The sequence below is a fragment of the Staurois parvus genome, unplaced genomic scaffold (genome assembly GCF_062004578.1).
Source record: "Staurois parvus isolate SC_StPar_1 unplaced genomic scaffold, SC_StPar_1.0 ptg000941l, whole genome shotgun sequence".
Lineage (NCBI taxonomy): Eukaryota > Metazoa > Chordata > Amphibia > Anura > Ranidae > Staurois > Staurois parvus.
Window position 1 is genome coordinate 859,839 of NW_028318737.1, and position 12,162 is coordinate 872,000.

The 12,162-nt window shown below is 43.4% G+C and overlaps 1 protein-coding gene across 1 annotated transcript in view; it reads right to left on the reverse strand.

Moving 5' to 3' along the window:
* Positions 1–6,626: 6,626 nt before the first annotated feature.
* LOC149441851 (uncharacterized) overlaps positions 6,627–12,162 on the reverse strand; it is a 409,050-nt gene continuing 403,514 nt past the window's right edge. The window contains exon 3 of the mRNA XM_089656833.1: positions 6,627–8,234. Within this exon, the coding sequence (XP_089512959.1) occupies positions 7,093–8,234 (1,142 nt within the window). The 3' untranslated portion in view covers positions 6,627–7,092. The remainder of the gene's footprint in view (positions 8,235–12,162) is intronic.

A 12,162-nucleotide genomic window follows, 5' to 3' on the forward strand; every position in this document is an offset into this window, starting at 1 on the left:
CCATCCCTCTGTCCAAGTATACCATGTCCACAGCCACCCCTCTGTCCAAGTATACCACATCCACCGCCACCCCTTTGTCCAAGTATACCACGTCCAAAACCACCCCTCTGTCCAAGTATACCACATCTACCGCCACCCCTCTGTCCAATTATACCACGTCTACCGCCACCCCTCTGTCCAAGTACACCACGTCCACCGCCACTTCTCTGCCCCAGTATACCATGTCCACTGCCACCCCTCTGTCTGAGTATACCACACCCACTGCCACCCCTCTGTCCAAGTATACCACGTCCAGCGCCACCCCTTTGTCCAAGTATACCACATCCACAGCCAGCCCTCTGTCCAAGTATACCACGTCCACAGTCAACCCTCTGTCCAAGTATACCACGTCCACCGCCACCCCTCTGTCCAAGTATACCATGTCCAGCACCACCCCTCTGTCCAAGTATACCACGTCCAGTGCCACCCCTCTGTCCAAGTATACCACGTCCACCGCCACACCTTTTTCCAAGTATACCACATCCACCCCCACCCCTCTGTCCAAGTATACCTTGTCCACAGCCACCCCTCTGTCCAAGTATACCAAGTCCACAGCCACCCCTCTGTCCAAGTATACCACGTCCACCGCCACCCCTCTGTCCAAGTATACCACGTCCACCGCCACCCTTCTAGCCAAGGTTTTGCTCACCTCCTCATAAAAAGAAATCAGATTTGTGTGAAAACTTCTGTCTTTCATGAATCCACTACAATCCACTACAATTTGGTAATGGATAAATGGGAGGAAGAGTGAATGTATGACAAATGGCCAGAGATGGCGCTGTACAGGCGATACATTGATGATATTATCATAATATGGAATGGCATCTATGAACATCTGAATAATTTTATTGAACAGATTAATAATAATATGTATGGTTTAACCGCATGCCACCCAGCCACTGTAGAAACACGGTGGCAGGGCGGCACGGCTGGGCAAAACCACATTTTAAAACATGTGTTTTTAAAACAGGTAGGGGGTGCACGCGAGGCCGCAGATGTCAGTCGCCAGGTCACAGACAGTCGTTACCGGCTATGTCCCGGCAATCGGCGGCAATCGCTGACAGAGAGCACAGCTGCAGTAGCTGTGCTTTCTGTCAGTTCCCTGACAGCTCCAGGACACGCTGATTAGGACAGAAGAGTTTCTCTCTCCCGATCAGTGGTGTTCCCTGCAGTACACACCCCCGCCCCCTAGTAAAACACTCCCCCTTACACAGTTAACCATTTCCCTGAATAATAAACTTAACCCCTTCCTCCCCAGTGCCATTAGTACAGTGTCAGTGTTTTTTTTTTTGCACTGATCACTGTATTGGTGTCACTGGGGATGTCAGTGACCCCAAGTCAGTTCCCCCCAATGCCAAAATGTCCACCGCAGTCCCACCATAAGTCGCTGATCGCCGCCATTATTAATATAAAAAACCCTAAAAATCCCAGTATCTTTCCGCCATTTGTAAACGCTATAACTTTCACGTAAACCAATTAATTTACACGTATTGGGTTTTTTTTGTAGCAAAGACATGTCGCAGAATGCATTTTGGCAGAAATTTATGACGAAATTTGATTTTTAAATTTTTTTTTACTGGACATGTTTTATAGCAAAAAGTCCAAAATATTGTTTTTTTCCCTCAAAATTGTCAGCCTTTTTTTTTATAGCGCAAAAAATAAAAACCGCACAGGCAATCAATTAATACCGAAAGAAAGCTCAATTTGTGGGAAAAAAAAGGATGTAAATTTAATTTATGTACCGTATTGCATGACCGCGCAATTGTCCGTTAAACTAGCGCAGCGCTGTATAGCAGAAAAATGGCGTAAATTGCAGTATCTATCCCATAGTTTGTAGACGCTATAACTATCACACAATACAATCAATATACACTTATTGGGATTTTTTTTTACCAAAAACATGGAGCAGAATACATTTTGGCCTAAATTTATAACTAACTTTGAGTTTACTATATATTTTTTATAGCTGAAAGTAAAAAATATTGTTTTTCTTCAAAATGTTTTGCTTTTTTTGTTTATAGCGTGAAAAATAAAAAGCGCACATGTGATCAAATACCACCAAAATAAAGCTCTATTTGTGTGAAAAAAAGGACGTAAATTTTGTTTGGGTGCAGCATTGCATGACCGCGCAATTATCAGTTGAATTAGTGCAGCGCCGAGTAGAAAAAAGAGGCGTGGTCATTAAGGGGGGTAAATCCTCTGGAGGGCAAGTGGTTAAGATTTACGGTAACTAGCGATCCGAATCAGATTACTTTTCTTGACCTCATATTATATAAAAGCGATGGTGAAATTTTGACTAAAACTTTTTTCAAGGAAGTTGATAAAAATAGCTATATTCCTGCAATTAGTGGACACCATCCTGGATGGCTTCACAATACACATAGGAGCCAATTTATGAGAATGAAAAGAAGTTGTAGTGAAAACAGACTATATCAATCAAACAGATATTATTATTGACAGATTTGTGGAGAAGGGATATGAGAGGCCTTTTCTTCTTAAAGAAAGAAATTTAATTAATGAAAAAAATAGAGAGTCCCTTTTGAATAATAAGTTATCTAAGGAATTTGAGAACAATATCAGCTTTATTACCAATTTTAATATGCAATATCGTAAGGTTGAAAGAAGTTTTAAAAAATATTGGCCTATTTTGTTACAAGATGATACCTTAAAGAAAATTATTCCTAAAAAAACAATATTTGTCTATAGGAAAAATAGGTCATTAAGGACAAGAAGAGCCCAGAATGTTATAGACCCCCCTAAAAGAGTAGAGTTATTTCCAGATTTAAAAGGTTTCTTTTATTGCAACAACTGTATATGTTGCAGAACAGTTCGCAGAGTCAAAGAAAAATCTTTAATTCGTTTTGTTCTAATAAAGAATATAAAATCAATTCCCTGATTCCTTGCAATTGAACCCATGTAGTTTATATCCCAGAATGTCCGTGCCACCTTCCATACGTGGGGCGGACAGGGAGATGTCTTAAAACTAGAATAGCTGAACATATTGCCAATATAAAAAAGGGTTTCGAAAAACACAGTGTTTTGAAGCATTTTAAGATGAAACATAATTGTGATCCGAGTTTATTAACCTTTTATGGTATTGATTTGGCTAAATCCCATTGGAGGGGCACGGATTTAATTAATAATATTTCCAAGCAAGAAACTTATTGGATTTATGAATTGAATGCTCTTAAACCCAATGGAATGAACGTTGATATTGATCTTAATTGTTTTCTCACTAATTTTTGACGTTTGTTTTTATTTTGATGTTTATGCCATTTTTTGCGATATTTTATATTACGTTCCCCTAGTCCCCTTTCTTTTCTCTTTTCATAAGATATTTTTTCATGAGTTGTTCCCTTTATTTTAGTATTTTATTTTATTTATTGTATTAGAGTTCCCCTTAATTATTATCTATCCTTGTTGATTAGTATTACAAACCTTTTCATTTTTGATCAGAATTCTCTTTTAGTATCTATTTGACAATGCCACGTTAAATGTTTTTTTTTTTTTTAATGTTTCTTTATCATGTTTATGTTTTGTATAGATATTTTTATATACATTCTTACGTTAGATATATTAGGTTTTTGTTTAGATAGGTGTGCAGAGATATCAACGTGCATTACAAGATACATGTGTTTATGTTGAATGACACATGTATCTATTTTGTTACTGTCTCCCAAGATGTTTATGTTCCCAATGATCTTTTATCTGCTTATATTGAAGTCATGTTTGTTATTTACCACTTTGTTACATTTTACCCATCTATTGTATCCATTTGTTTACATGACAGCTTGTTGTTTTGGGATAGGATTGCTTGCTCAGTCCCTCTCATTAGTCCCCAGCTGTCAGTCTGGTGTAGTGAATATTTAATGAACAGCTGACGTCTCACATCCATCCGCTCCCTGAGGACGTCGATGACGAAATGCGTAGGGCGGTGCCTTTGGATGTGACGTTCAGAACACTCCTGGTCTGTTTGCACGTTGCATGTGCATGTTTAGCTGGGTCTGAGTCGCTTGTATTCATCACACACGCTGTTTATACTGGTGTCACTCTGGACACCTTGCTTGGAAGTGCATTTCTTCATTAAAGTTTGATGCCTTTTAAAACATACTGCACCATGATACTGCACCATGATTGGTCACTTTTTTCTTTCGAGTGACGGTCTGATCATCTCTCAGTTTGGATACTAAATCACCTTTGCAGTGGATTTTCAGCTTTGCAGCACATCATCTGTTGGAGTTCATCCCACATTTCATCAGGGCTGCTGTCAACATATTATTCATTTCTCCCAGAGTAACAAGTACTATATGCTGGTTTTTCAACAATCAGCATATTACTCTGGGGAGTTCTATTTAACCATTTTTTGGTGGTGGATTCATGTGGTGAATTATTATTTTGGACATTATTTATTATTTGAACTTTTTTGTTTTTGCTGGATTTTATTTTGATTAAATATATTGTTTCTTATTGTTTTGTTAAATTTTTTGTATGTATTTAAGCGCAACCTATATTTTTTGGAAGTTCATGAATCCACGTTGTCTGTGGCTTACAATATTTGTTTCCAGCAAGAACTCCTCTCTGTGGTCTTTTATTAAACTCTCCAGTATCTTCCCAACTATAGAAGTTACACTAACAGGTCTATAATTACTTGGGAAAGATTTTGTCCCCTTTATAAATATTGGCCCCACATTGGCCTTACACCAATCCAGTGGTACTATGCCAGTCATTAGAGTCCCTAACAATGAGAAACAATGGCTGTGAGATGACAGAGCTGAATTCTTTAAGGCCCCGTGGGTGTCTGCCATCCGGTCCAGGGGCTTTATTTACCTTTATTCTGTCTAAAGATTTCTGGATCATATCAATTGTGAGCCAATGTGGATCATCTGGGGGGTGTCAGTACCACCCCCCATTATGGACAAGAGCCCCCCCATGCTCCTTTGTATACACAGAGCTGAAGAAGGGATTTCATACATTGTCCTTCTCTTTGTCCCCAGTCACCCCCTCTAGATGGTTCTGTAAAGGGCCTACATGCTGGGACCGGACCTTTCTACTATTCATATATTGGAGGAATGTTTTGGGGTCGTCCTGATATCTTTCTGTTGTTTGTTTTCAGTTTTTGCCTTTATTTCCTTTTTGCATATTCTGTTCTATTCTTTGTAATGTGTAAACGATGATCGCGTTCCTTCATTGTTATATTTAATAAAAGCTCTTTTCTTATTATCTATCGCTTTTGTAACTTTGGCCATAAGCCATATAGGTTGGATTTTTAGCCTTTTATACTTGTTGCCCATGGGAATATATTTTGCAGTGTGGTCACATACAGTCTTTTTGAAGAACTCCCATTTCTGTGTTGTGTTCATCGATGCCAATATTCCCTCCCAGTCTAAGTCTTGGAGAGCAGATCTCACTCAGCCTTGGAAAATTAGCTCTCTTAAAGTTGAGCATTTGTGCTTGCTGTTTACAGCTAACAATAAATGAATACAGCTAACAATAATTATCTATCGCTTTTGTAACTTTGGCCATAAGCCATATAGGTTGGATTTTTAGCCTTTTATACTTGTTGCCCATGGGAATATATTTTGCAGTGTGGTCACATACAGTCTTTTTGAAGAACTCCCATTTCTGTGTTGTGTTCATCGATGCCAATATTCCCTCCCAGTCTAAGTCTTGGAGAGCAGATCTCACTCAGCCTTGGAAAATTAGCTCTCTTAAAGTTGAGCATTTGTGCTTGCTGTTTACAGCTAACAATAAATGAAGTCATGTTATGGTCACTGCTACCCAGATGTTCTTTTATATGAACATTCGTAATTCATGGTTGGAGATGACCAGGTCCAGCAGAGCATCATTCCTAGTTAGGGCTTCTATGAACTGGACCATAAAATTGTCCTGTAGTAGGTTTAAAAACTTTTGCCCTTTAACTGTACCTGCAGTACCATTACTCCAGTCACTTTCCGGGTAGTTACCATCCCCCATTATTATCACTGTCCCTGCCCTTGCAGCCCTTTCCATTTGTGTGATGAGCTGAGTCTCCATTAATGCTGGGAGGCCTATAACAAACTCCAATGATGACCTTTGTAGTACCGCCCCCCATGTGCAGTTCCACCCATAATACTTCAGCCTCATCACACTCTCCATCAACTAGGTCCTCTTTCACACTCGCTCTGAGATCACTTCTCACATAGAGACAGACTCCATCCCCTTTCCTATTTCCCCCGTCTCTCCGAAAGAGAACCTAGCCAGGAATATGAATGGCCCAGTCATGTGAGGAATGAAGCCAAGATTCAGCAATACCAATTCAATCCTAGTTCTCTTCATGCACCAAACCTTCCAACTCACCTATTGTGCTGACAGACTTCTGGCATTGGGGAACAAACACTTTCATTCACCGACACCTTGTTCATTCGCCGACACCTTGTTCACATGGATTTTGTGTATTTTTTATTTTCATACAAATGGTACCAATTCCACTGGTTGTTTGTAACATGGGAAACTTCTTACCATCTGCCATAGCCCTCCCCCCATCTTTCCCCATTCCACCCCCCAATAAGTACTGACCCGTCTGATTTGTCTACCCCGTTATAATCAAATTCTCCCTCCCCCTCCATCCTAGTTTATATACTCCTCCAGTCTTCCCATAAACCCCTCACCCAGGACAGCAGACCCCCTTCCATTTAGGTGCAAACCATCTCTAGTATATAGGCTGCCCCCCAATGAAAAGTCAGCCCAGTGCTCTAGGTCAGGACTCCATTTTTATTCTTCTCCTGCCATCAATGGCCAACCCGGTCCCACACTTCATCCATGTCTTTGGGGACCTCTGATCTCCTTATCAACTGTTTCTTCCATGATGAAGATCAGCCATGGAGTATATCTGAGGTGTATATCAGGGTGTGCTTCTTCCCCACATGACAGCTGGGATGTCCAGCAACATTCATCTAGAAGACATTTCCCACACTCAAGGCACTAATACACCTCCAGAGTTGTGTGGGACCCCTGATGTACAGGAGGACAGGACATCAGTGAGGAACATTTCCATCACTCAGGACAGGAATACGGCTACTCCCCTGTGTGAGATCTCTGATGTCTGTGAAGATGGGACTTATCTGAAAAACATTTCCCGCACTCAGAACAGGAATATGGCTTCTCCCCTGTGTGAGATCTCTGGTGAATGGAAAGATGGGACCTCACTGAAAAACATTTTCCACACTCAGGACAGGAATACGGCTTCTCCCCCGTGTGAGATCGTTGATGTATGTAAAGAATGGACTTCACTGAAAAACATTTCCCACACTCATGACAGGAAAATGGCTTCTCCCCTGTGTGAGATCTCTGATGGGTGGAAAGATGGGCCTTCTGTGAAAAACATTTCCCGCACACAGGACAGGAATGTGGCTTCTCACCTGTGTGAGATCGCTGATGTGTGGAAAGATTGGACTTCTGTGAAAAACATCTCCCGCACTCATGACAGGAATACGGCTTCTCCCCCGCGTGGGATCTCTGATGTGTGTAAAGATCGGACTTCTGTGAAAAACATTTCCCACACTCAGGACAAGAATACAGCTTCTCCCCTGTGTGTGATCTCTGATGATTGTGCAGAATGAACTTCTGTGAAAAACATTTCCCACACTCAGGACAGAAATATGGCTTTTCGCCCGTGTGAGATCTCTGATGTTTGTAAAGACTGGACTTCTGTGAAAAACATTTCCCACACTCAGGACAGGAATACGGCTTCTCCCCCGTATGAGATCTCTGATGTTTGTGAAGATCGGACTTAACTGAAAAACATTTCCCACACTCAGGACAGGAATATGGCTTCTCCCCTGTGTGAGATCTCTCATGTGTGTAAAGATGGTACTTTTGTGAAAAACATTTCCCGCACTCAGGACAGGTATACGGTTTCTCCCCCGCGTGAGATCTTTTATGCCTATTAAGACGGGATTTATAACGGAAGCTCTTCCCGCACTCAGTACAGGAGAAGCTCTTCCCTGTTGGAAGGCCGGCCCGGTCCCGCACAGTCTGAGGTTCCTCAGGATACAAGGAATCCGATGGTCCATCTACGCTGGGTGGTGCCGGATGGACATTGGAGGGAGCCGGGTTTTCTCCTGGACTATACTGTGTGATGTCCTCATCTTCTACTTTCCAGTCTGGAGACAAAGTGAGACAATCCTCGGAGGTTTTCCTCATCTCCCGGCCATGGTCTAAAATACAAAGACATAGAGGATTACTAGACAGGAGCTGATTGGTTCCCCCAAACCAGGACTCCGCCCACATCAGGCAGCTTGGTCTCTGAGGAGCTTACAATTCCACCCTCAAGGGAACTAGGAAATGGCTCCTCTGATCTCCTACCAGGTCATTTCTTTATTCATGGACCTTAGTCAGAGAGTGAGGAAACAACCAGAACTGTCTTTTATAGGAGGGACAGTGATGAGGGGATTATAGGACGAGGGTCCCCACCCCCTCTATCACTCATCGCCATCTTCCCAACACAAGAAGTACTGCACCTCCTTATTTAGTCCATGATTTAGTCATGAAGAACAGCGGGGCTGAGCCCCACCAGAGGTCAGAGAGTGAGGAGGGGGGAGAGCACCCATGATGAAGACTGGACTGATCCTGAAGACCACCATCATTGGGGTATTGGCTCCTCCCTCATTATCACTTTCTGTTTAAGGGTCCAAAGTTGGAGGATGTTATCACATTATTATCAGCATGTAAAAGTCTGTGCTCCAATCACATCATCCGATATAAAATGTCCAGCTGGGAGGAAATGGGTGTAACAAAAGAGAATCCATATTATGTGTATATATAGCAGTGGGGGGAGAGCAGGGGTCAGGAGTATGTAATGTACAACATAGAGTATATAGTGCAGGGGTCAGGAGTATGGAATGTACAACATAGAGTATATAGCGCAGGGGTCAGACGTATCAAATGTACAACATAGAGTATATATTGCAGGGGTCAGGATAATGTAACGTACAATATAAAATATAAAGTGCAAGGGTCAGGAGGATGTAATGTACAACATAGCGTATATAGTGCAGAGGTCAGAAATATGTAATGTACAACATAGAGTATATAGTGCAGGGGTCAGGAATATGTAATGTACAACACAGAGTATATAGTGCAGGGGTCAGGAGTATGTAATGTACAACACAGAGTATATAGTGCAGGGGTCAGGAGTATGTAATGTACAACATAGAGTATATAGTGCAGGGGTCAGGAGTATGTAATGTACAACATAGAGTATATAGTGCAGGGGCCAGGAGAATGTAATGTACAACATAGAGTATATAGTGCAGGGGTCAGGAGTATGTAATGTACAACAGAGTATATAGTGCAGGGGTCAGGAGTATGTAATGTACAACATAGAGTATATAGTGCAGGGGTCAGGAGTATGTAATGTACAAGTTATATAGTATAAGGGTCAGGACTCACAGTATTAGTATTCTGTAATCAGTGGAAGCTTAAATATTTACTGTAGACAACATGTAGAAGTGATCTGGGATTAAACCATCATGAAACAGGTTAGATTGGAGGTGAGCAAATCCTTGGATGGAGGGGTCTCAGTGGACGTGGTATACTTGGGCAGAGGGGTGGCGGTGGACGTGGTATACTTGGGCAGAGGGGTGGCGGTGGACGTGGTATACTTGGGCAGAGGGGTGGCGGTGGACGTGGTATACTTGGGCAGAGGGGTGGCGGTGGACGTGGTATACTTGGGCAGAGGGGTGGCGGTGGATGTGGTATACTTGGGCAGAGGGGTGGTGGGGGACGTGGTATACTTGGACAGAGGGGTGGCGGTAGACGTGGTATACATGGACAGAGGGGTGGCGATGGATGTGGTATACTTGGACAGAGGGGTGGTGGTGGTGGATGTGGTATACTTGGACAGAGGGGTGGCTGTGGACGTGGTATACTTGGACAGAGGGGTGGCGGTGGACGTGGTATACTTGGACAGAGGGATGGCGGTGGATGTGGTATACTTGGACAGAGGGGTGGCGGTGGACGTGGTATACTTGGACAGAGGGGTGGCTGTGGACGTGGTATACTTGGACAGAGGGGTGGCGGTGGACGTGGTATACTTGGACAGAGGGGTGGCGGTGGACGTGGTATACTTGGACAGTGGGGTGGCGGTGGACGTGGTATACTTGGACAGAGGGGTAGCGGTGGACGTGGTATACTTGGACAGAGAGGTGGCGGTGGACGTGGTATACTTGGACAGAGGGGTGGCGGTGGACGTGGTATACTTGGACACAGTTCCCCACACACGGCTAATGTGTAAGGTAAAGTCTACAGGCTGGAAAATCCAAATGTAAATGGATAGAAAACTGGCTAAAAGATCGTATTCAGAGAGTAATGGTTAATGATTCATACTCTGAATGGTCTGGTGTAGTCAGTGGGGTACCCCAAGGTTCAGTGTCATCAGTGGTGTACCCCAAGGTTGTGTGATTAGTGGGGTACCCCAAGGTTCAGTGTCAGTGGGGTACCCCAAGGTTCAGTGTCATTAGTGGGGTACCCCAAGGTTCAGTGTCATCAGTGGTATACCCAAAGTTTCATTGATAGTGGTGTACCCCAAGGTTCAGTGTGATTAGTGGTGTACCCCAAGGTTCAGTGTGATTAGTGGTGTACTCCAAGGTTCCGTGTGATTAGCCGGTACCCGCCTGGCCTATGGCCAGATGGTGGCTGGGCGAGCACCTCGTTCCTCTGGGTGGAAGCCATATGGCATCCTTCCAGACATGCGCAGTTTGCATGACCGCAGAGCCGCGCTGTAAGCCATGTACCGGGGTTACAGTGAAGTCACGAACGAGGAAAGCAACCCCAACACCAGCTTTTGCCACAACAGAATTTTACTTAGATGTGGCAAATAAACACAACCACAAATGCTGGGAACATACAATAAATTTACATACACCCAGCCCAGAGGCTGAGACCCTTGTGCTGCACAGCACGGCACCTCCTGATGGATGAAGGTAGAAAGTGAAGTAATTTACCTACTGGGGGGCACAACTAAGCTGCCACACCTTACCTGTTATTACCCTACAGAGCAGGAATCAGTGTATGGGTGTACGGTATGGGCTAGCCTGCAGTGCCGCACAACAGCTTACAATCTTACACAAATCTACAGTATTCCCCCTCCCATAACTGGTCCTGTAGCACGTGCCTGAGTATTCCTTCTGAGCAAAACGCCAGTCTGGCTTGAGTTTGTAGGATTTTATCAGCTCTCCAATGTGAAATGTCACTTTAAGTGGTGGAGTCCTTCCAATAATCAGTAACAACACTTGTGGCCTGACACAAACAGAGACCCTAACTAACTAACTATAGACCTGGACTCAGTCCTATAGGCGCCAACACTGAAATGAGATGCGTGCACGATCTTACCGACCTGGGTCTGCTTTGCATCCGCTGGTGACTCTGAACAGAACAAACGTCTCTTCAACAGACATGCAATGTCATCAGCAGTACATGTTGCTTTGCTCCTCTGTCCTCATCAGCTTCCTGGCAGCAAATCTTCCTTTCTTTGAACAGGGTTAGCGTCTTCAACACCATCAGCTTCACTCAAGTGAATTTCTGATTACAGAGGGCCATCATCACAGCTGGATGGCAACGGATTCTCAAAGTCACTCAGCCATCTTCTCTCTCTCAAGCATGGCTGCTCTCCTCTCCTTCCCCTGCTCACTCTCCAAGTCCAAAACCCCACCCCTTCATGAACATAGAAGTCTCTATGCAGTCTGAGGCTGCTACAATAAACAGTGACATCTTGTGGCTCAACTGCAGAATGTCAGTCAGAACATTTTTAATTCACCTCAATCAGTGTTCAAACAATGAAAGCAGTTTCCCCATCTCACAGCGCAGCGGCACGATCTGTCACTGGCCGTGTACCTCGGACACGGCCGGTGACAGATCTGTGTAAGTACCATGTAAGTACCATCCGTTGTAAGTACCATGTGACCTGCTGTGACCAATCACTGCAGGTCACATGATAGTTGTATACAATGGATGGCTTCATTTTCTTCCCAAAAGAAGACCAAACATTTTGAAAATAAAACACGTTTTTCTTTGTTTCTGGTTTAAAAGTTTGCAAATAAATAATTGTTCATAAATTTAGGCCGAGATGTAATCTGCTACATGTCC